Source organism: Pterocles gutturalis, unplaced genomic scaffold (assembly GCF_000699245.1).
Source record: "Pterocles gutturalis isolate BGI_N339 unplaced genomic scaffold, ASM69924v1 scaffold40448, whole genome shotgun sequence".
NCBI lineage: Eukaryota > Metazoa > Chordata > Aves > Pterocliformes > Pteroclidae > Pterocles > Pterocles gutturalis.
The window spans coordinates 18469-43930 of NW_010119430.1; the positions used below are offsets into that span (position 1 = coordinate 18469).

Consider the following 25462-nt stretch of genomic DNA (forward strand, 5'->3'; position numbering starts at 1 on the left):
AGAAAAATCCCTTTTTGTTTGGTTGGTTTTGGAGGTACCAGAGGTTCCATATCATCCACACATCTTTGCTGTGCTGTTTTTTGAGATTTCCTCCTCAACAGCCCATCAAAACAGACACAGCACAGCAGACAAGAAATGGGCTGCTACCATTAAAGTGGCTGGTCCCACCTCTCTGTAGAATTATCAGCCACGACCCTTTTTGCTACTCATGAAATTGGGAGCCAAAGACATATGACAAAATGGGCTGCTGGAATTGTCATTATGTTTTTATTTCTTTTCTCATTCATTCATTTTCTAAACAGGCAGTGTTATGTCAAAAAATCAGAAACAAAGTCATGATCAAAACCACACATACAGAATAACTTAAATAAACATTTTTCCTTTTGAAGATGATTGAAGTACAGAATAAATAATACATATTATAGCATTCTGGACATTGTCCATAAACAGTTCATATCTAATAGTTTCTCTATCAGGTATTCAGATAATCAATTTATATCAGCTAAGCTACTCTGGCACTGACTGGGTCTTTAGAGGAACAAGTTGGCTGGAAAAAAATGAGATTTCACTGAGGAATAAACCTATAGAAATTGGGTTTCTTAATGTTTATGCATCCTTAATCCTCTGTTCCTTAGGAAATGCTTTCTCTCCCTTCTCTCTTGGACTTAACCTACAGTAAATTGGTTTTACCCGAGCAGAGCTGGAAGCTGTTGGTGCCACTTAGTTTAGCTAAGGGACTAAGCAGCACTGGAAAATGTTAGAGACCAACCACAAACCCAACATTAGCCTACTGAGGCTAAGCTCCTGTGAAAGCCTCCTCAGAGTTGCTCTTCCTCCTATAGAGAAATGTATTCACTCCGCTCACCCCAGAGGTAGCCCAGCATAAGCTTCAATCGTCTCTATCTAGCACCTGTGAACATCCACACACTGCTTGCACAAGGAGAGACTTTTGCGATCGTGAAGAAACTACTCTAGGTCAACAACACAGTGGCTGTGGTGTCAACCATGCGCAGACACATGGTTCCTATAGAGCCCGGTTTAGCCCAGTGGTTACTGTTCAGGTTGACTTGGCACCTAGAGAGCCCACCGTGCAGCACTGCATGGACCTGAAGAGAAAAAGGTATCTTTGACTTAAGAGGTAGCCTAGGATAGGCTCACAGCCTAGGATAATGTAACAGTAGTAGTAGTCCTTCCCTGCAACAGAAAAAGACTGCAGTAAAGTGCAGCTGTTTCTTCTCTTCATGCCACCTCCCAGCATAGCCCCAATGTCATAAAAGAATATAGCCATAACTCATAATATTTAACAATAACTAGATGGGCAAAGAAAGCAAATTTTAGTTCACTGCATTAGACATTAGCTTTTTGTTTAAGAAACTGAGCTGAAAAACCAGTTTCCTTCTGGCCTTTCTCATTAATACCACTTGTCTGCAAAAACACTAGAAAACACTTCAGTAATGTACACTCCACCTAAAATAACTGAGCAGCTTTGATGATGATCAGCTCCATCCTAACCTGAACCTACCCAGTCAACCTTTGTATCTGTTTTTCTGAGAATGTCTTCTCTTTCTCTTTTCAATGAAATATTGCCAACGCTAACTACTTCACTTCACATCTTATTTAGTGTCTACCCTAAAACCTCAGTTCCTGTAGGCAGGTAGTTAAAAGAAAATCTTAGTTTCTCTTTGCAGAGTTTCTAGGTCTCATACTTGCAGCAAAAGGCTTGAAAACATGAATCATATCAGCTTAAAGAAGGCAAAAAAAAAAAACCTCAAAGGCACTTTTTTAACAAAATTCTCACAACTTTTATGACAAGCTTATAATCTGAAGAGGAGAGGTAGGCATCTGGCTCATGATCTCTAAGTCTTCGGGGTTCAAATGTTAAGGATTCCTCTTCACCTTCCTTTGCCTCTTCCAGTTTTCTACTCTTGTATTTTGCACGAGGAATGAAGATGCCCAAATTTCTGGTAGAAGTCATCTTCAGCACGAATCAGAGCTTCCTCGTCTATGTAGACAGCTGGTCTCCGGGAAGCCAAAAAGTACTGCACCTTCCGCAGGCTCCAGCCCATCACGTACTTCAGCCAGCCGCAGACAGCAGCTGTAGACCTGCCAACGCCAGCGTTGCAATGAACGTAGACAGTGTGTCCATTCTCCAGTAGCCCGTGCAAGAGGCAGACAGCTTGTGGCAACATCTGTATTCTTCCTAAGGTTAAAATCAAGACATATTAATTTGCATTTGAGAAAGCTATGTTCATGGTTGAGATAATGTCCGTACAGCCTGATGAACTGTGGATCCTAACTGTAAACCTGACATATTTTGTGTTTTTTCTTCTTTTTTTTTTTTACAGATGACCTTCTACCCTAACTTTGTTTTTTCTTGCAACATGGATTCAGATCACACAAAATCTGTAAAATGCCCCAATCTTCTCTAAATATATATTCTGACTAACATTAGATGTGTGTTGCACATAAGTTTCACAGGGACTGAGACAAGGCAGCAAATCACATCAAACAGCACATCTTACATGGCATTAAAATCAGCTAGCCAAAAATGAATGTTTGTTAGTACCAGAGGTTTGTGAAGCTACCTATGTACTGCTGCTTTCCAAAACATCGTAGTGATGGCCATTATGTCAATAATAAGTGAGGGAGGGAGAGAAGAGTATTTTCCTGTACAACTTAATACTGTTACAATTTAACTGTGTACTAAGCATATGGTTAAACAACAAAATAGCCTTCCTCACTCACAGAGGGATGAATATACCGTATTTCATGACACCTTTCTCCCTGTTACCCCAGGAACTGAAGCTGCAGACATCAGAGCCTAACTCTTCCTCATGGAACAGATGAGCACTGACATCAAGCCCTTTCAAATTCCTTGTTTTAAGGTCACCTGTCTTCCCTGATGTCCTATTACTGATATGACAGTTCTCTATTTGTGGCAGCAGTATTTCACTCTATTGAAAGCACTCTATTCTGGTGGCAGGCTACTCATCTGAAAACACACACACTTTCTAACCTACTGGTTGGAAACAAGAGTTTGAACTGAGAATTCCCACGGAGGAATTAAAAATAATACCAATTTATGTTACAACATCAGGTGCTATGGGTATTCTAAATTAATTCCAAATAATTATATAAATGACTCCATGGAGATGCATCAGACTGGGATACTATAGTCAAAGAAAAACTATTTGCTGGGGGAAGGGAATAGCAGACACAGACAGACAGCACTGTCTATTTTTAACCACCAAAGATGGCAAGCTGTCCTGCTGTGCAAGCTTTCAGTCTTCCACCTACACAGCATATTTTCATTATGCAGGCTGAATTCAAGCTGAAAGCAAAAACAGTCAAGCAGTTATCAGCGTCAGAAGGCTTTAAACTCAAATACACATATACTGCCAGACACAAAGTACTTTAGATGGTCTCTCTGCCTACAAGAAAATAATTTGTTAAGAGACAGCACACAGAGAAATTATACCTTGTGTGTTAGCTATATTTTTATGCAAAATTTATATGGAAAAAACCCCCAGTCATTAAAGTGGCAGATTAGTAACTCAAAGGGTTTGTTACTATTAATTTACTGCAAGAGTGGCCTGAGTGTTACCTTCAGTGCTCATGTCTGGTGTTGGCATCCAGACGTAGGCAAGACCTTCCTCTTTATACAGTTTCATGAGGATTTCAGGGCTCATGGGTTCCGGGTAGCGGTTGCAGCCCCAGGAATTCTGGACAATGTCCCATTCGGTCTGGAAGTTCATCACAGCCGTAACACCCAGCTCGTGCTTCAGCTTGACGGTCACGTGCTCCAGCTGCCGAGGGCAACTTCCCAGCCAGATGTTTGGCAGAATTCTAGGATCGAGAAAACATTGCAGTGGGGTTGATTAAAAGATCTTTACAAGGAAACTGCCAAGTTCAGTGGCGTTCCAGCTCCAAACCTGCTCAGCATCATCACACAAACACTGCTAAGCGCAGCCTTTTCACATCATGCAGTACACAGCTTCTTGTTTCATGACACTTGAGTTGGTAATGTTTGATGCTGGCGATTGAATTCCTAACCTACCACAAAGAGCCAGATGGTCCGAGAAAAAATTCAGAGCATAATTAGTAGCACAGGTCTCCAAGGCATCCATCACTAAGCCTGCAGTAGAAGCTTACTAACATCACAGGTCGGAATAAGAAAACTCTGAAGATTCATGCAATTTGCACCAAAAAGAAAAAAAAAATGAGACCTAAAAGATTCACACAATCCAGATCTGAATTACTTTAGTAATAAGTCAAACAAATAGAACTCGTCCAGCTTTGTAGCTACCACTGTAACGAGGAAAGTAGACAGAAAAAAAAAACAAACCAACTTAAACTACCCTTCTGTGAGGAAACTCAAAAATGAATGAGTAATTTTCTTCTCATTTTTCTCTGCTCTTGTGGAGTCTAGTGGGAACCAAATGCAGAATTACAATACATGTCTAGCTTCCCTCGAGGTCTGAAGAACCAGAAATTCTTCAAGAAAACTCAAGACATATGTGTAGGAGGGATAAACATCCATATTTCTGGTACTTACCTAAATCAAACTTCAAGACTTCTACGGTTTTCCCATTGCTAATTATCATAATACTATTGTATACCTCAACAGGTTTTGACATAAATAGAAGCCGAATATTAAGAGGCTTGTTTTCAAATGAGGATGTTTAATCTGCACATGCAATTAAACTGATGGCATCTACAATGGATTATTTATAGGCACAAATTATGAGTGATCTACTTTAATTTTTTTGTTTGTTTGTTTGCATAGACTTCTATTTTGAACATGCAATCCACAAACTACACAAAATATCCCTGCAGTGGAACATACAACTTTGCAAACATTATTTACTGAAAAAAAATGAAGCCAATCTACAAAGAAAGCAAGATCATCAAAAATAAAATATCTGCCATGCATTTCTTATGGTCTATTCGAATTTTAATCTCAGAGAAAATAAGAAAAGTTTTAGGTTTATTGACGAGCAGTTACTCCTATAAACAGCCCTTAAATCATCAGGTAGCTATTTCCATTCCACTGTCACACTAAATAAGGGCTTACTGGCATTTAATTAAGACCTGTAACTGACAATGTTTAAATCCTGATATGATACTACTGAAAGATTTCCAAAAAGAAAAAATCAAATCCAGGATGTATTTTTTATTATTGTTCCCTGTATTTCAGCTGCATCCACAATGAGTCACATAGCAGCCACAAAAACACAGACTTTGGCCTTAACAGCCCCTGTTTCAGAGAGATAACACACTTCATCTCAGTATATGGTAACTGAGTCCAATTGAAACAAATACATTATATAGCAATTAACCATTTCAACTCTGTTTCAACAGTGAGACCGTTTGAAGAGATTTGACTTAGCTGCTGTTTCACACCCATGCTCTAGTCTAGACTGTGGTAAGAGTATTCCCCACTGCCAACAGAAAACACATTTGTTCCTAAGCAGCAAACAAGCTTTAACGCAAAATTTCAAAAATTAAGATTTACACCTTGAAATAATTTCCTTTGTCTCTTTTCTCACACATCTGGACACTACCTTTATAAAGGAGAGAAGAGAGGGAAAGAAAGAAGTTCTAATACATAGGCTCTGGATTTCTTAAGCTACAAATTAAATTCAGTTCATATATTAAGAAATATCAATACTCAGTCAACAGAGGACTCCACAGCAACCTGAACAAAATGCTTCCTGGTACAGGAAGGGAGCTTCTCAAAATTGCCCAAAATGCAGCATAATCAGCTCGAGCCTTCCCAATGACCAGAGGGGCTGACGAAGGTCCACTACAACAACTGCTTCTCTGCCCCACTTCCCGCACGCCAGCCCCACAGCAAACCCCATCCTCACCTGAAAGAGTGACCGCTGTCAGGCTTCTGCCACAGCAATCTGCCGCAATGATTAGAACATCGCAAGGCGGCAAATGTAAGTTAAGGTGCCCTAACAGACACTGATGAATGGCTGGAGATGAGCAATGCCCACAAAACTCCACAGGCGGGAAAGAAAAATGGCAATATCACTAATACCTGGTGACAATATGAGGACATTCTTTCAAGAACAAGAACTAGTATCCTTCCTTCAAAGACTTTCCTGGAGACTCATACACATATAATTCTGTTGATATTTTGGGAAGCATCTAATACAAAAAGTTACCTTGTCAGGAGAGCAAAAGTGTGTTTTCTAGCATTCGATTGAAACAGAAGTGACTGAAGCATTCCTGAGATAAATAAAATTCTGGGTAGCACTCTTGCCTACAGATAAATCAATGCTTTATAATTTTTTCCCCAATGATTATTTAGTGGGCAAACATCATAGCTGCACTATCTGCAAGACCACTGGGATACACACCACTGGTTTATCTTCTTCTTGTAGCCTAAAAGGTCTTACCCATGACAAGACCTCCTGTACTGCACAGTAATAATTGCACTTACTGAACAATCTGATGCATTTCACAAATATTTATCACTATCTTTCCCTGTAATTAACCAAGCTAGTGGTAACATTCAGAGAATGACCAAAACAACATATTTAGGACAGCCAGTTCTTGTGAATTATGTTTCTGGTTGGGTCCTAGAGTTTTACCTTTGAGAGGATCAAGGTGCAGCCTTGACATTGGTCTTCAAGCCTCTTAGACTGTAAAGTCTTGGTCTTGCTGGACACAGCTTACCCACTCTTTTACCAGGAAAAGAGCCTATGCAGAAACCAGTACTGCAGAGCTGTCCTATTGGCCAATTTGTGTAAAAGCTCTGGGATAACCCTACTGCGCAGTACCTATATTTCCATTTGGTTTTATCTCATTCACACCTTGACTTTGTCTTACGTTAGAAGGAAAGAACAGAAGGGTCAGTGCAGATGTGAGTACAGAACTGACAGAGTTTAGCAGCTGTATTTTATAAATGGATTTTTAATAGCCCTACTGAGGTCTTAAATACCCTGAGGACCAGGGAAACGTATATATTAAACAATACAAGAATGTGGTAATTTCATTTTCACATCTCTTTCCTTAATAATATGACTTCTAGTTTTCCTTTTCCTGTGTGGCCTTTCTCATTGAAGTTGCCACGGTACTTCAGTAGCTAGCTAGGTTTTAGCCACATGGGAAAGAGACCTCTTTTACTTTCCCCTCTCAACGGCCATGTAATAGTGCTCTGAGCTCTCCGACAGCTGCTGCCTTCCAGCCCACATGTGGTTGTTTTCCAGCAGCAAATGAAGCGATCATCCAACGTACAGTTCAAAAAACATTTAGGGATTATGTGTGATCAATAAACCTATAAACTTTTCAGCCGTTAACGTCTGTCATTTTCCCCAAATATCACAACAGGATGGTGTTTTAACAAAATTTGACTCAGAATTCTGTTTTAATATAAAGATGGCACTTTGTCATTTGTACACGCTAACTCCCTGTGTTACTGAGGATAGTCAGCTATGCTTGCTCCCAGAAGACATGGTCAATTCAGTCAGTTTAGCAATGAAGATATCCCCCACAGTAACGTCAAAAATACTCAGTTGACTTCTGAGATTAAGGCTTGTAGATTGTCTAAAAGCCCTTTATTTAAAGCTACTTTCTGTAAAGTTCCTTTCAGCCTGTCCTACACTTCAGTTCTCCATCAGTAATGTGGAAATAATATTTACGTACCTTATGGGGACTTTTGGGGATTAAATGAATGAATGAACGTGAGAAGCTTGAATTTGTGGTAACCAAGACTAAATGTTAGGCAGGTGTCTGCTCAGTTTACTTGATTTACAGAGCCCAGACTGAAGGCTGACATGTTAAAAACCTGCCTTTTGACTTGTAAATTGAGAAAACCAATAACAATTTATCATTACCAGGGAATAAATATGGAACACCCTGAAACCACTTGTACGGTTATTTTCCAGCTGTCATCACACTTAAATTATTTTTAATGATGCAGATATATATATCGCACTTGGTTGCTTCCCCCCAGGACCCTGCACAGCCTAGATTAAATTATAACAATTCACTACGAGTGCATCTGAAACAACAAATGCATTCCATTTAATCAATGCATATGCAAACAGTCTTCCCATCCTGAAGGAGCAAACGAGTATGAGACAAATGAAAGATTAGCATTCTGATACTTGTTTTTTTAACGGTGCAGATTGTAATTTTCAGGCTAGAGGAAATGGTCCCAAAGCATGACACAGCGTACCTTTCAGTCTTAGACCTCCACGGATAGTACAAAACCAGCCCAGCAGCTGCAGCTGTAGGGCTCTGATTCACAGGGAGGGTGACCTGCCTTAGGGGAAGATACCAGGTTAACCTGCATCGGGCAGTCAGCTCCTCCTCCACAGCACAGATGTCTTCACTGCTCCTTAAGCAGCTCCTGTGTTACTTTTGTTGATAACGGTTTAAGGCAAATGGGCACCAAATTCAAGTTTCCTTTAAAACGCTGAGCTGTAAGCTGGGATGACTCTGGTACCCTTTCCAGATCTGTTCAACCATCAGGGTACTAAGAGCAAGCATCTTACAATCTCTCCTAAAATCAGTCACAGTTCTTACAGAAAAGGGTAGGATTCAAGCCTTTGGGGAACACATTTCGGCAGGACCTCTATCAGGTACAACATTTCAGATGTCCTCTTATATTTGCCAGCTTTAATCAAGAAAGAGGACTTTGCCAAACTAAGGAAAAATTAAGAAGGTATTTTTAATTGGTTATTGGCAACAGAGTGCTCCATCAACCATGTCACTTGTTTATATCAGTAACATTTTTGACCAAGGTCCAGTGTATGATATTAAACGGAAAGTCACGGATCGATTCATCCTTCAGTGCCAGGTCAAGACGTAGCCTGATGTTAAAGCTGGCAATTCACTTCAGTTCCCTGCAGCAGTCTGTCTCAGATCTCACTCAGCATCTGATGACAGCAAGATGAGCACTAATATATACACATAACAAGACAGAGCAATTTAGCTGAAACAGCAAAGTACTGATTAAATGGGCTGTGTCCTCCCTTAAGGTTTTTATTTCCTAAAGGTGTAGCATGCAACTACAGCCACACACAACTTGCAGCAAACCTTACTCTGCATTCCCAGAAGAGCAACATATAGAATTCAGTCAATTTACCCCCAGCATTTTGTGATGCTTGTATGCATATGGAGTGGTTTTTGTACTCAGGCAGTGCTGTTACCCTGACACCACTGCAAGCAAGCAGCCCAAGGGGAAGGCAGGCCTGAAGTACAACTCTGTTAGAGATGTTTGCAGCACTGTAACTACTGCTTCCACTTACAGTGTACTCCTATTTCCTCCCCTGATGGCACTGGAGTGTGAACTGCTTCAGGATTTTTTTCTAAGGTGGATTTTTAATTGAAAATTATGATCCGTCTGCACCAAAAGCTTGCATTGAAATTTTTAATTGAAAATCGTGATCCGTCTGCACCAAAAGCTTGCATTGAAACATCTACTTTTAACCAAATTTAAACTACTTCAAAGACCAAACGTCTGATAAGAAAAAAGGGAGATAAAGGGATAGCATCAAAAAAACTCCTACCTCTCTGTCCCTCTCTCTCATTTGACACCAAAGAGATTTCCAAAAGTACTGTTTTGGGCATATTCAAAATGAGAATATAGGAAATCCTACCAGCTGTAGCTGAGGTGCTCTTTCCTCTTTTCTCTCCCCTCAGATCACTTTAAATGGTGACACCACTGGGTTATGATGACCCAGAACTATCATCCTGTATGTGCTCCTTTTGCCATTGGCATCCTTTTAACAACACGTAGCAGCTTGTTCTTAGGTACATGCCTGCCTTCCCTGAAGTACCAAATTAGGCATCTCTCTTCTGGGCCTTCCCTGTGCTTTTCTCCTGAACCTGTGGCTATGGAAATATGAAGAGCACTTGCTAGAAATCAGATGAGGTTCCTATACCTTTGTCAGAGCAATCTAGAAACATTACTTAGATTGCTATCTAATGCCCTGAAATGCACTTACAAAGAGAGAAAGATTTTCAGATTACAATTCTGCTCTCCAGTGGAAGATCTGAACACTTTCAAATGTTGCTTGATATGTAGAAAGCACTCTGATCACTATCTTCACCCTCAGAAATATTTTCTTAATGTCCAATATGAATAGCGCAGTCACAGGTCACAGTGACATCTTCTTGTCTCCATAAGGGACACAAAGAACAGATTATTCCCTTCCACTCTGCAAAATCCTTTTATCTATGTGAAAATTACTGACACACACCCCCACACAGCCTTGTATTCTTCACACATACACACACACTTGCTTGTCATATATTCAAAGCATCCAATGATTCTTGTTTGCTTTTGGACTCTCCAGCTGGTCAACATCTTTCTTAAGATGTTATGACCAGTACTGGAAAGAGGTCTTACCATTTCTGAGAACAGAATATTCATTACTTCTTGTGCCTCAAAAGCTATATTCCCCTCCATAGTTCCCTGACTGTCCTTTTACAGCATGACACTGTTGACCTATATTCAACAGGGAATTCTGTTTTCAAGTTAAGATCTCTCACAAGAGACGAGCCTACTCAAGGAGAGAGCAAAAATCTGCCCAAATGAGAATTATTTAAGATTTTATTAGTCACAACTGCCAGTGGTATCAAATAAAAGTAAATGAATATGCAGCAAAGGAGCAGATGAGATTCACAGTTGCTGAATGCATCTCAGTAATACATCTTGGAATAAATAATCTCAGCCACTCACACACATCACTGGGTTTTAAGTTAACTACAATCAATTAGAAAGGGAAACAGCGCATGCTTGCAGTGATACTTGGTGAAAGTGTTACTGTAGAGAGAGGTCAAAGTGGTAATATTAGCCTATACCAAGAAGTGAACTCAAAACAACAGAAAAATGTATAGTAACCCTCCAAAAATCAATAATCCCCTTCATGCACTCAAACTTTCAACTTCTATTAAGTATTTTATTGTATCAAAAAAGATACAGAAAAATTAAAACATTCAAAATACAGTAGATTCCAGATATTTCTTGTGGAAATACTTTCATATGAGGGCAGAGTAAGAATTTAGCATTTTTAAGAGGGAATTGGATGACTGCTTAAACATAAAACCTATGGGAGGGGCAAATCATCTGGCTCTGTCTACACAAAAGAGGTAAAGAATCTCAACTTCCATATAGTTTTACCTATAAAGCTCTACCGAGAGATAAGAAAAATGGCAGATTTTTTAATTTATTTTTTTTTTTTTTAATTATTGCAGCTTGCACCGAAACACTGACAACATAGGAGTCTCTGGTTTGGTCTTGTACAAGAATTCTAGTTTCATTACAGTCTCTTTAAATAAAGGACAGAGAGATCTCTCGGCAAAATACCTCCAGTGAAACAGTAACGTGTAACTGCAGGGCTACACCACTGACATTTCATTGCACATTGCACAGCGAACGTGGGTAAATGGCTGTGGTCTTAATCCCTCCTCCTGCTGACTTACAGATAAAGTCTCCTTGCAGAAGACAAGCTGATGGAGGCTTTGTGATGAGAGGCTTGACTTAAGTAGGATTGACTGAACACAGCCTGATGCACTCAATTGCCCAGCACGCAGACAAGCACTGCTGGCCAGAGCAGGAGAGCAAGCTTAGATGATACTATGGTCTCACTCACAGAAAACCAAGATCTAACAGCCAGGCTTAATAAAATCACTCTTATCAATAAAGATGGAATAAATGGTCATAACCTTATCAGAAATCATCAGAGAAAAGTGTTGATTAATGATAACAATATATCCTACTGAAATGACACAGCTGCAGACCTTGTAAAAACTACATATATTTTTGAAAAAAAAATTGCTTTTACCTAAATGCCAAATGTCAAAGGAGCACAAGTCATTGCCTACAAATTTGTTCTGCTTTACCACTGAAAGAGTGCAGTTTATTGTGAGGTTAAGAATTCTACCTCAGGGCTTTAATGAGGAGAAGTAAATAGACTACAATGTAGTTCCAAGGTAGTTTTTCTTATTATTATTTCGCACTGTGATGAAAAGTAATTAAGCTCTGGCAAATTTTCTTCTTAGATGTAATTTGGACTACTTATCTAGCCTCTCACATGGGAGCAGACTTGGCAACTAAAAAGAAACACCTGCTTTTATCACTTCAGAACAACACTTTGTCAGCTTAGCAATATGCAAAATTTCTCAAGCCCTTGAATTCTGAGTGTTATGCTTAATAGTATCTTATTTATTCCGTGTTCAAAAATTTATGCATGAATAGAGCACCAAGCTGCCTCATTTGCTGATATGCAGAGCAACTAAGCCATTAAGATTTGACCTCGAGCTGACAATGCCAAAATGAAAACAGGTAAGAATAATATCAAACCAGTAACTGAAATATAAGGTTACACAGACACCCAGCTACGAAGCTGTTCCCGTGGCACAGTGCCCTCAGGTTCTGCTGTCTTAGGAGGAGACTTCCGCAGCATCAGCTTGGTGGCACCAAGGGCTTGGTTGTCCCCTCTTCACCCACCAATCTGCACTGACAGCAGGCGGTATGGTGCAGGGTATGAGAGAAGGAGCAGCTATGCTCATGCCTAAGCACAACACAGCTCTCCTTCTCATTCGTAACCTTCTGGTGGATTCTGACTCTGGGAAGGCCTGTAGGCTATGTCTGCTTTACGGATTGTCCTTGTTTGAATGCACCAGAGATACACAGTAAGAAGGATCCACGTGAGAAGAATTAAAGTCAATCATGTAAGAGAAGTTTGGCCTAGATGGATCCAGAAAGCTGTTTATGACCCACTTTCCCCTTCCACGGCAACCCCAAATATTCCCTTACAAGAAGCACAAGAGCTTTATGAGAAGAAATTCACAAAAACATTTCATAAGGACAGCTGCAGAGATCAAGGGCATTTCTAACATCCCATACCCTGCCACAGCAGGGAACGTGTTTGATGAAAACACCTAGACAATTGGGAAGTAAACCATGTCCCACACTACAAAAATGACAATAATACTTGGATAAATAAGCAGTAGCATTGTGCATGAGAGTCACAAAATAATCCTTCTATTGTATCCAGTACTGGTAGACCATCATCAGGATGAATGGGAAAAAGGAGGAGAAACACCTGGAGAGCCTAGCATAGGGTACCAGAACAGAGATCAAGAAGACAAGTTTTCAGAGAAAAGGCTGAAAGAAACAAGGGTCAGTATCAAAACTAAAATACTGAGATGTTCCTATCTCAACCACTCTGTGATTCTGGGAAAAAGGATTGGAGTTTCCAAACATATAAGAGATGGCCAGAAAGGGGAAGGCTACTAATCTGTTCTCCAAGTTTGCTGTGGAGAGAACAAGAAGAAATTAACTTAAATTGCACTAGGAAGACTTAAATTGAGATTAGGAAAGCTTTTTGAATGGAAGAGTAATAGGGCTGTAGAGTCTCATCACTGAGATTAGATCATATTTAATATCAGGCTGGATAAACCTGGAATGATTTAAATGTAATTGAGACTAAGTTAGAGCAAGGAAATCGACTGGATGCTTTTTGAGGTCTCTTTGAGCCCATGATCTATAGCCTATACTATAATCATAAACTTTAATTTCCATCTCTGGGATCACTACCTATATTAATTTATCAAGCTCCATCTTGAAATAATTTAGGTTACTTGTCCTCTCTGCCCTATTTGAAAGGTAATGCCAGAATTCAGACATCATCCCTTTGATGTCAGAAACCTTGTTCTAATTTACACTCTAAATTCATTCAGAAGCAATTAATACCTATTTGACCTTAGAGCAGGTTCAATTTCAATAATTCTTCTTCCTCCTTTGTACTAATTCCTGAGTGTCTTTTACAAATAGTGATATATCATCTTTCTCAGTCTTCATTTAACTATCCTGCCTATCTCAGACACCAGAAGCAGTCAAGCTATGGCAGCACAGACTTCCTCGCAAGCCAATTAATTTTGCTCCAACTCCAGTGTCATAAAAGTTACACAGCCTGCAGAAAATGCCGTCTTTCATTCCAAGTTAGTTCAGGTACCTCTGCTTTTCACTGCAGTTTGTGATGAAGGCGTATCTTATGTCAGGGAACCCCTGACACAGAAACAAAAAAGACTGTTACATCATTTGGTATTTTAAAAGGGTTTGCAAAGCCAAACTTGCTATTACGATTCCTCCCATGATGCAAAGAGGATGTAAAGTTCTCCTAACAAGAAATCTTGGGGATTATTCTTGGGGGATATCTCCTGACCACAAAGTTCCTGTGAAGAAGTCAAGACAAACGAGGCAGTGTATCCCTATGAACAGTGATTGCACCATTACCTCGAAGGTCAATTGCTGACAGATGAAATAAACCAGCATGATACAGCTGATCTCTTCCATGCCAGGACTAGAATATGTTCCAGACTTGTCTCCCCTTGAGAAATGTGGGAGATAAAATTTTATCCTTCCTGCATTCAAAGTGAAATATCTTCTGTCATATTTCACTATGTATTTCTACTGTGAATATAAGAATTTAATCATTCATAAGCACACCAATGTCTTGTAGGACAGGGTGTCCAGATCTAGCCCTACAGGACTTAGCCAGGCTTCACCTTCAAACACACGCGCAAGGTTTCTACTGATGCCTAAGGAGCACACTGCATGCAGCAGAAAGCAGGATTTGCCTTTGCAGGGAATGACTCCTTGTACTTTCATTTCTATAAACACTATCTGAAGTGAACGATGTGTCAATTACAAAAATACAGCCCGAGAAGAGAATCGGCCAAGGCTTGTACTGAACAACCTGGAAGGGACTCCTCCGTTGGCTTGTGAGGATTAACGCTTAAATGCTCCAATTATAGATTCTCGTCTCATGCAGCCATGGTTGCCAGTAGTTACTTGGTACATGTATCCCGGTTAGGTTGCCAGCATTCCCATTTGTTTTGAATTAGAACAAATACTCGGAAACACAAGAACAACAGGCTGCTAAACTAAGCCAGATCGTAACGAGCCGTGAGTCTCTTGGCATTAGGAATGAAAATTTCTAACATTAATGCTTAGCAATGGGAATGGTGCCACTGCTGGAACCTTTAAGTTAAAGCATCTTAACAAAGTTGACTTAAACCGCGACAGATGAACTTTAAGTTAATGCCTGTGAAGTTTCAGGAATCGCTGGTAAAAGTATCTTCTGTCTTCTTTCAGAGTTCATTTATAAGCAGCTGCTTAGAAATCTAGACTGTAAAAATAATGAAAGATAAATCCACTTTTCAAAATGCAGGATTTCAGATCCAATGGAAATGCTTTCCAATGCTTTGGAAACAAGCACATATTAATGCAAATTACATCATTGCAAAGCACACTTCATTGCAAGGTGGCGTTGTGACCCACACGGCAGCACATGCACATGTACAAAATGCTGGAATGCCCTCAGAAGGACTGCAGCAGCCAGAGGAAGAAGCACATCCATCCCTTGTGGTATGATCCAAACACAACAGTCCTGATGGGCTCTGTATCTGTCCACGTTCATTCCAGTTAAGATCTTTATCCATAATTTCTAAACCTGCATCAGTTAATTTATATTAAAGAGGGACAGACACAATCTAGAGTACTACAGGATGGGGCACAACATCTTAGAAATATTGAGAAAAAGTGAATCAAAGCATCACCACAGTCAGCTACATAAATATTTAAAAGAATGTCTTCCCAAAACAAAGTCAAATCAAAGGGACAACAGCTGCACAGTGCTACCATAATAACATTGTCAGAAATCTTCATTTCAGCTAACATACCTGGTTACTAGATCATAAACATAAAATTAATAACCCCAGTGGATAAGTTGCCAACCTCAAAGGCTGAGGCTGAGACTGTAACGGAGGTACTGAGAGGCCCCAGAAGGACCTGTGTTAAGTCTTTTCAACACAAAACTGCAAAGTATAGTGGGATTTCTTGAAGAAGTCTTGGATGTCAAAAGGGAAAAAAATCATCTGACTTAAATTTTATGAACTAACAATGCTGCAGTTTTTATTGGAGCCCATAGATTGCCAAGAACTAGCAAGGGTTGTCTATGTTTTTAAACTGCCATTTTTTTTCAGGTTTCTTTCTTTTCCTAGCAATATAATTTCACTTGCTTGTAAATTAGAATTGCAGCTATTTGAATAAACGTATTAGAGTGATCTACTGTTACTGAAGTTTATGTAAATGTGTTTACATTCTCCGCTGAAGCCTGACTTTGTAAATTTGTAAAACATTACTCATACTGGACAGCCTTAATACTTAGAAAACAAACGTATTGAGAAGCTTTTTCCTCCTTTCATCTCGCCAGATTGAAGCAACTCGGTATTACAGGAATCTGAGCAATTCTGCAGTGAAAGCTGTAGCTAGCGCTGTGTTTAGGAACGGTCTGCATACGGCCAGCCCTTCGAGCTGGCAGCCAAACTGCAGAAAAAAAGCAACACTAAAGAAATTATTTTATTAGGGAAGCGGCATATCCATGGTAGATAAACTAAAAAAATAATTTTAAAAAAGGCTCTAGAAGCCCACCAACATCCACACATGTATATTACTGCCTAGCACCCAGCCCTTGAAAGGAAAGACGGAGCCATGGAGAGTCTTGTTGCTGGCCCATGGCTGATGAACGGACTTTCTTCATGAATGCTACCATCCTATTCCTCCTGCGCTTCAGTCAGTTGCTTTCAATTGTAGGTAGGTAAGTAGATAGATAGATAAATAGGAAGGAAGGAAGGAAGGAAGGAAGGAAGGAAGGCTTCTACTTCATTATTGATCTTATTTATATTCTACGTTGTCTTGTCTCTGTATTAAAACTGAAATGCATATTTCCCCTTTTTCCTCTCCTTGAACACTTAAAATAATTTTTTTCACATCAAAGAAAAAACACATTAAACTTAGAAACCATGGTGTCTATTGAACCAATAAAGAGGAAATTCACATTTCTTATAACTTGGCGACATCTATGACATTAGACTCAATTTTTATCACAGTTCATAAGAGGACATACATTAAACTTCTGAACAATATCAGGGATTATGTACCTGACTCCCTGAAATTAAATTTCCCAAAGTATAAGCATTAAAGGAGGGAACAAGATTTTCAGTTCAGCCTCTTAATGTGTTCCCTGGGAAGGCAAACACAGTTCATTTCTTTGTTTTTTTTGTTTTTTCTTGCAGAGAGAAAATTATATATGGGAAAATACAGCAGAAATTCGATAATCTCTATTTACTCTTGGGAAATAAAATACTTATGTTTCTGAGACAAACATTAAAGCTTCCTTTCAAGTTTCCTTTCTAATAAATCATTTGCTACCCTTTAAAGAGGATTCTCTGTATTTTTATATGGTGGAGCTTTTTTAAAATGATCTTGTAAATACCTAGAGCATTTAAACATGAAAACTTGCATTTGTATCTCTCAGCATTTATAGGCATTATTGAAGATAGAAGTCATAACTTACCAGCTGCAGCTTGCGACTGTTTTAAATGAAGTATCTTTTACACTTTCCCCATTTCATTTGAGTTGCAACAACTAGACAGGTTTTTATTTCATATTTTTCTGACTTACAGGTTACTTATTTCAGAAATACAGTATACACTGAGTAAGGAAACACCAAACTAGCTGGTGGTAATAAACTATGTGATGGTGTCACCTTTGACACCTGGGGACTGAAAACTCTCGTTTTGAGGCTTTTTTTCTGCAGCAGTTGGCTGCAGGCTGGCTGGGCTAACCACGAGAAGGGTAGGCAGAGCTGGTCTGCACTGCAAACACAAGTCCCTCCCTGGTTCAACAGTTTTATGAGCTGTAAATTATGGAGTTCTCTTAGTGAAGTTCTTCTGATAACAACCAAATATCTGAATTCGCCCCCTCCCAGTAAACTAAATAGCAAAAAGGTTGAGTACAAAATCTCTGCTTTTGAAAAAGAGCTTCTGCTATCTTTAGGTAAACTATATTAAGAAATGCCAGTGATTACCAGGCACTTAATAAATGCATGTAAAAGCTAACAGAAAATAAAAAACTGTGGGACAACTGGAACAACATCTTTGGTGAAAGAGCGATGCTGTCCTTTCCCCAGCACCCCGGCTGTGAGCTAAATTGCCCAGGATTTCACAATCTCAGTCAATTTCGTTCACAGCCGGCAACGCTGGCAAATTGCTTTCCAATGGAGACAGAACTTTACTCCCTCGCTGACAGCCTGAATGTTAAAGAACAAAGAGGCAGGAAAAGGGGCTGAAGACTTCCAGAAGAAATACAGATAAGAGGCAGGGAGGCACAATGAAACAGAAAGAGAAATTAGAAGCAACAATAGTTTTTGCTCCCTAACAGTGATTCCCCAAATAAAATTCATATTTACTAGACTATCAACATTTGTCTGTTATATCCCACTGAGAAAAACAGAAAAATAAGTATGTTTACTCCGCAAGTTTTTTTCATGGAGGGTTCCCAGTCTTTCTTCCGGTGTTACTCCCAGAATGACACAGTAAGTTTTTCTTAAGAAATAAGGAAATCATTTTGTGCAGCAACACACCTATGAAAAGATCCAATTCAAAGAGCAACAGTAGTTTTAAGCAAATATTACCCATTACCAGCTAGCTGATGAAAGGCTTTCATCTTGCCATCAACAGCCAGTCTCTGCTTGCTGCCATTTTATTAATGAAATACTCATTCCTGAACAATCACCCCTCTAAAGAAATAATTCCCAATCAAATGCCCATCCCAAATGTGACATATGAATGGCAGAATGGTAAACAAAAATACAGAACAAAGTCCAGATAAAACTCACAAGACTATCCAGACAGCATGCTAAGCTCCCCTTTAGCTTGCTGTGTAAACTTCGTGTGTTAAAAAAAGTTGTGTTACTTCCAGTACGTTCTGAACTGTGAAAATACTGTGTTTCATTAGAAATACATTGGTCTTCATCAAAAGTGAAATCCACATACCAACGTGATTTGCCCTTATTGTGCTATCAATAATTATTCTAATTGTTCTACAACCTAAAGCAATGTAAAACATCACGTTAAATCACTTATAAAATGTTATGCTCTTTAGACTATCTATATGAACAGTTCAAAATTATTAATTTATCAATAATGCTGACAACATACATTGTAGCTGTACAGAAAGAGGAACATGAGAGGAATACTAGGCTTAGAATATTTTCATTATTTAATGCATAAATGGCCAGACAACTTTGCAGTTAGAGACCCAAGTACCGAAATCAAAGGTCAAACTCCTATTGATGTTAAGTATTTTTAATCAGGATTATTTTACTAGAATACAATCAAAGACTTTTGTTCCAGAGCTCATTATTTCTTCTTCTTTTCTCTAATACCACAAGTATTCTTTCCGCACACGGGACAGCTAGCTCTCAGCTTTTAATGTTAATTATGGTAATCTCTATAGACATCATCACCTCTTCTCTTAATTCATAACACACGCATAAAGTATCAGTTCAGCTTTCTACTACAGCAGCATAGTTCACTGCACTATGGGAGGCTTTTGGGACAGCTTCCTCTTTAAACCTTTTTTTATAATTCAGTAATAAAAAAATTGCTTCAGGATTAGACTTAAAACAGAAGGGTATTTTATTTTGTGAATTAATTAAAAGCAGTAAGTCAGAAGAGAAGTCAAAGAGTAAAAATGAAGCGCGTTCTCTTGTATTTTTTCCGCTCACATAATTCAAAGGTAATTCTGACTTATGGATACTATTCATTAATACAAGCTAGGGATGGGATACAAGATCAAGATGAGGACACCTAGCCCTGGTTATCTACCAACAGGTGTCTTCAGGCACAGCAATGCTCAATGCATTGCCTAAGGACAGCTTCCCACCAACATCTGAAACATCCTATAGCATCTGGAGCATCTGGATAGGGCTCACAGATATGTCCAACGAGCTATAAGAAACCCTGTTCCTGAAGTGCAGCAGCTGGAGGCCAGGCAGTAAACTCTAGAGCATCTCAAATGCTCACTAGACATCAACATTCAAGCAATCAGACAGAATAATGTCCCATTTCAAATCAATAGAGATCTCATCAGCATCGTCAGTGGAGTTTGGAAACCGATTCAATTCTTCAATTCACTCTAAAGTAGGCATCTAGTCACCAGTGAGTTGAATTGCTGTATATAGACACACAAATTTAGTCATCTTAATCTCAAGCTGCGTCCTGCCACAGATGTCTTTAAGTATATCTTTATATTCATCAACCCCAGCAGTGTTCTAACACTGAAATAGCAATAACTGCGCCTCGTATGACCCAAATAAGTTAACAGAAGTTTCATTATTTCCCTCCTCCAGTGATGCTCATGCAAAAAAACACTCAACCAGCTTCTTGTCTTCCACCCCAATTAAAGACGCATGTCAATCACGTAAATGCTTATTTTCTTCACAGGAAAATTACTGTGGACAAAAGGAAACTCGGTGTTCATCGGCAGAATACTGCTTTAGTGCCTCCAGAAGGTAAACAAGAAGCATCTGGATTTTGCCCTGGATCATTCCTCATAAACTCACCTATCTATGTTAACATCTTTGTACCAACCAGGAGCACACATTTCATGTGACTCTACCGAACATCCCCGCTTAACACTTGACTTCATTTATAACCTACATTACTATGGCAGCGCCAAAGGAAACCATCTTACCAACAAGCTACAAAGCATTTGTAAAGACTACATCATAAATTAAGTTTAATCTTCTACCATCAAGAAACAAATGAACAAAAATAGTATCTCCAGCACAAGGGTTCTTTTTTCTATTATCTGTTGCTTTATTTTGTCTTACAGAAAAAATTAGGGACATAAACACCGATGACAGCAACACATTCATCAACTCCACAATTTCTTGGATTATATCCAGTTACAGGAACAGCCCACTCACTCCATAAACATTAAGTATTACTATTTATTTGCCTTAATATTTAAGTGCAAAAAAGCTACTATAAAAACTGTACCTCAAAAAATTGTTGTCAGGACTCAGTGCTGCTCCCTCATTACATAATTTTACATTTAAAGCTGACGGTGTGTTTTTCTTTGAAATGCTTAGCAGCCGTAGGAATACTTCAGTTAGAGATTAGGTATCACTGTTGTCTGAGAAATTCACTTACAGAATCCAGTTTAGTTGCAGTTTACATGCAAAGCATGTAAAAAATATTTTTCTTCATCAGATTTAGGAGGTATGACCCACAGAAAGCACACACAAGGAATAAAATGATAGTTATTAAGAGAGTAAATTTGAAACACATATTATTAAAAATTAGACACCACACATGGCATCAAAGTATATGTCCTAAAATGAAGAGGTGGCAGTCATATACCATATGCAAATGAGTGGGCAAAAACTATGGGAACTTACTAATTATCGGGATGGATTCGGGAACCTAAAATTAGTCTGAAAATAGAAAACTGCAACTAGATGGCTTTTCCTCTCAGTGATATTCCTCTCGGTGATATTCATTCCCATAGCACCTAGTTCTGCCATAAAGCATTATTGTCTCCAACATACTATTTAAGGATTTTGTAATTTAATGTGTCACTCCCTCTCTTGCTCTTATGCACTGCCTTTCTTCTGAGAATTGCAGAGGGTTTTATATAAACAATACGGTACGTAACACCTACAAATTAGGAAGTTCCACCTTTAACAGATGGAACTGAAACAGAGCTAACATACCCCAGACTTACAAATTTTCTGAAGTCATCTTCCCCCTGAAAAGACTACAATAACTCTAATTTGCTTTGGAAAATTACTGTGTCCTAAATGAACTCTCCTGCAATTTGAAGGCATCTTATTGCAGTAATACCTAACAGGAAAGAGACTGTTATTTTTTCCTGAATCAGATTTCGGTGATATGTGTCATTACATGTCCAAAACAAATGAACACTAACACCATGAAGGTATCTGTCACGACTCTGTAGCTGCGGGCAAGCTCCATTTCACACTCAAAAAAAAATAATTCAAATCCTGCTATGCTTAAAAAGCACATAATTTACTCTCCAACCTGAATGACCAACACAGAGTTCTCTAAATACAAGTTTAAACATAAGTTCACTGCTTTATGAGTGAATACATCTATACCGAACAGAAAAATCTGATTCCTGAGAGCATTGCTGTCAGCCTCAGTACGATTCAGAACGATTTCTCACACAGCAGGAAGCAGGCTCTTCTTGTCCTGCTGCAGCCCAGGTAAAGTTTTAAGCACACATTATATGAAGAAGCAAGGTGGTAGCAAAGCTGAGAGCAACTCCTTCTAATTCTTTTTTTTTTCTTTTTGGCAATATTAATCTCCATACTACTCTTCTGAATCAATAATCCATTATAATATAAACGCATTTTCATCAGCTCACTTCAGCTGCTCTGCCAAAAATAAAAACCTTAATTAAACAGTATTTTTGGGCTGCTTTGTAATAACCAGCAGAATGGTGAATCTGTCCCCAACTGTTAATAATTAAAAAGTCATTTAAGGCTGCCTATCTTCAAAGTATTGAAAATAATTATGCAACAGGACTATTATGGGGTATGCCCACTTAATATAGCCCAAAGACATGAGATAAGAATTACTCAGTGAAGATGTACATTTAAGGTTGCCTTGCAATGAAGGGGTGTGTGTGTGTGTGAGACAGGGGAAGGGAGGAGAAGATCTTCATCTGGAAAAGACTACACAACTCAGAAAATTTTCTCCAAATATTCTTTAGTGGAATCTGTGCTTTTTACCTAGTCTTAGAAACATGTAGTCACACAGATAAGGCAGTATTAAATGGATCACTGCTGCCTCTGGAAAGAAAGATAAGTTAGCTTTTGGTGCTTAGATATTCGCTTTCTGACAGCTGTTCTTTCTCATAAACTTCCTCTGCCAAGCAAAGATTATTTGGGATTGACAAATCCGTGCTTTGGTATAAACAAGATCTTTTCTCTGATAGGGTGTTGGAAAGGGATGCTTAAGATACAGATAGCAGTATAGTCTGTCAGGTGCATTATACAGCTTGAGGGGGTCTCAGGGAAAAGCCACACAAATACCTACATATACCTAACAGTGTTTATGAATCCGTATTCTTTCAAAAGATACCACGAGAAGGAAATGTTTCCCTCATACACTGCAACTGTGACAAGAAAAAGACAATTCTGCTTCCTACCCTGTGGGAGGGTGGAGATGAAAGAGTAGAAAGAGGAGACAAGATGGTTAGACTGGAGTAGCTGAAATGGTAATCTGGAGAAATTCACAGAAAGCAATGCTGAGACCTAATTAAAGCATGAGCTGGTTTGCTTTCTTAAAAAAAATACATGTCCCTTTGGGATCACTAACTGCTCTGTAATCAACACCAGCTACGTGGTGTATCAGGGCTGCCAGCATTCCGGCACCCGTTATCAATCAATAAACCTGCTGCCACATCCACGACTGGGGATGGGGAAAAAGTTACAAATGGTCCCAAATCCCTCAGTGCCACTTTGTTAGCCACCAGTGCTAAAGCTGCTGCTCCAAACAGCCCGGGCTCCATCTGCAGCCCTAACCGGTGGGTGCCCTCTTTAAGCTCTATTCTCTCCTAATTCAGGCCAGGATGCTTCACTGGTGAGGCAGTGGACTCAAGTGAGCACCACGGACGTAAAAACATTTTAAGACTTGTATAAGTTTTAGTATTTTTTTAAATGAATGTACAAAAGTAGAAGTAATCTATAACCCTGTCACTAACTGCAGTTGCTGTCGTACATGAGTGATAACGTGATGCCCTAAAGTTCTAGTGCTGGAATATATTCTTTTTGTTTCCCAGGAGATGTTCTTCAGCAAGATAACCCCAAACCAAACACATTACATACATGCGTATTTACATGTGTATGTGGACGAGCATTTGAAAATTACAGTTCCTCATAAATTTAGCCAGAAATTACTGCTAGCCATTTGCAGATGGGGTGCAACTTAACACACCCGTACAGGCTGCAGGTACCCTTGAACTCAGAATCTCTCCTTTTTATTGACAAAAGTGACATTTAATTGCAAAGAGGTATTGAATCTTTGTTAAACTTTACCGTTAACATACATACTACCACTCGCCACTTCAAATTCAAAGTTTGCTGACATTATACTGGTACAGATTTTCTATTTGAATACTTGACACCAGCCAAACCCTGCACTTTTACCTGGAGTAATGGATAGCTTGATGTCCTGCAATATTAAAATAGAAGTCAGTTGTATGTTTCATCTCATCAGTATGTCCAGAGACTTCAATCCAGTGTGCTATGGGGAGGCAGTAAACTCCATCTACTATGTTGCTCTGGTTGTAAACACAACTTCGATCGTGATGGGGCCCATTGCCTAGAACGGAAGAAAGGAAAATTGCAGGCTGTGTATCTGGCAGATCTTCTGAAAGATTTGCAGGAGATGTGAGCTGAGTATTTAAGGCAAGGAGTGGTGGTTGCTGCCTGTTCAGACTGCATTTCTCACAACACATTATTAACATCTGAAAGAGCTGTAACAGAAGCGCTGCCACAAAGCAAATGTTCAGCATTAAAATAATTTTTGCAAATTATTTAAAAAGCATTAAAGCTGTATAAGACTCCCAAATCATCAACAGTGGCACTTACAATTTCACGAATAATTAATTTCATTTAAGTTTTTCATTTGATGCCTGATGATGTGACCTCAGTGTTTAACGTTCCTGCTGTGTGACCTCCCTCGTGGGTTCAGCCTGCCGTGGCCCAAGGTCTAGCTGTGACATGGCACAGCAGTGTCACCGTGCCTCTGGCTTACTTCTAAGGAAATTGTCAAGCTATGAGAAAGGCCTTGGAGAAAGAACAGAGTGCAACTGTGCAATATCAGAAAGGTAAAACCCCAAAAAAAGGTAAGACTGGTGACACTGGAGTTGCTACCAGCTGAAGGACTGAGGTGGAAAACACCAGCCTGGAGAGGCACCACATGCTGAAGCAGCAAAGCTAGCAGGTGGCAGGCAGCAGTGAAGACCCGTTTCAGGGAGCAGAGAAGGGTGGTCCCCCTCCACCTCATTCACAACTGCCTGGCCAGCAAAGGCTCTTCAGCTGTCCTGCCAGGGACAGGACGCACACCGATGCCTAGCCTAGGAACTCATGAAATCCTACCTGTCTTTTATGCTTGCTAACCGATAAACAATCACTTTGTACTCTTCTACTTTGCACATGTCACACTCACAAGGTTTGCTCATACACATTAGAAGTTGCCCAAAGTGACCCAGAGAGAGACAGTCACAACTGCAATGCCTGCTCATCACAATTACCTAAAATGGCCCTGGCTAAAGTAAGAAATTTTTCTTACAGTTTTCCACTATTTAATATCCATTACCACCTTCTACCCCCTTCAGCAGTATGAGCTTTAGTACAGAAAACCAATTTTTAATACCATTCCAGAGTAAGCAATTTGAATTGAACCGGGTCATGTCGTCAATCAAAAGGTTATCTAGCTCCAAAAATTCAGTACACGTATATTCTCCCCCCCCTCTTTTACACACTTATTGTGATACTAATTGCCATGTAGGAACTATTGCGCAGATTAGAAGCAACCTAGTCTATGGCTTGCT

The 25462-nt window shown here is 39.3% G+C and overlaps 1 protein-coding gene across 1 annotated transcript; it reads right to left on the reverse strand.

The window, feature by feature from the left end:
• Nucleotides 1-1919: 1919 nt before the first annotated feature.
• On the reverse strand, nt 1920-25321 carry EPM2A (epilepsy, progressive myoclonus type 2A, Lafora disease (laforin)). The gene is made up of 4 exons (XM_010076568.1): nt 25228-25321; nt 24054-24228; nt 3605-3846; nt 1920-2200 (listed from the first exon to the last, which is right to left on the reverse strand). Exons 1-4 carry the CDS (start codon nt 25319-25321, stop codon nt 1920-1922), a joined length of 792 nt encoding a protein of 263 aa, XP_010074870.1.
• Nucleotides 25322-25462: the final 141 nt, after the last annotated feature.

Bases quoted from the DNA above. Each gene is read 5' to 3' on its own strand.
- EPM2A (XM_010076568.1), bottom strand. From the start codon at position 25,321: ATGACCCGGTTCAATTCAAATTGCTTACTCTGGAATGGTATTAAAAAT. The intron at 24,229-25,227 runs GTAATGGATATT...CTTCCGTTCTAG, and splicing joins GCTGAAGGGGGTAGAAGGTG to GCAATGGGCCCCATCACGAT. The intron at 2,201-3,604 runs GTAACACTCAGG...TTTTAACCTTAG, and splicing joins ACCAGACATGAGCACTGAAG to GAAGAATACAGATGTTGCCA.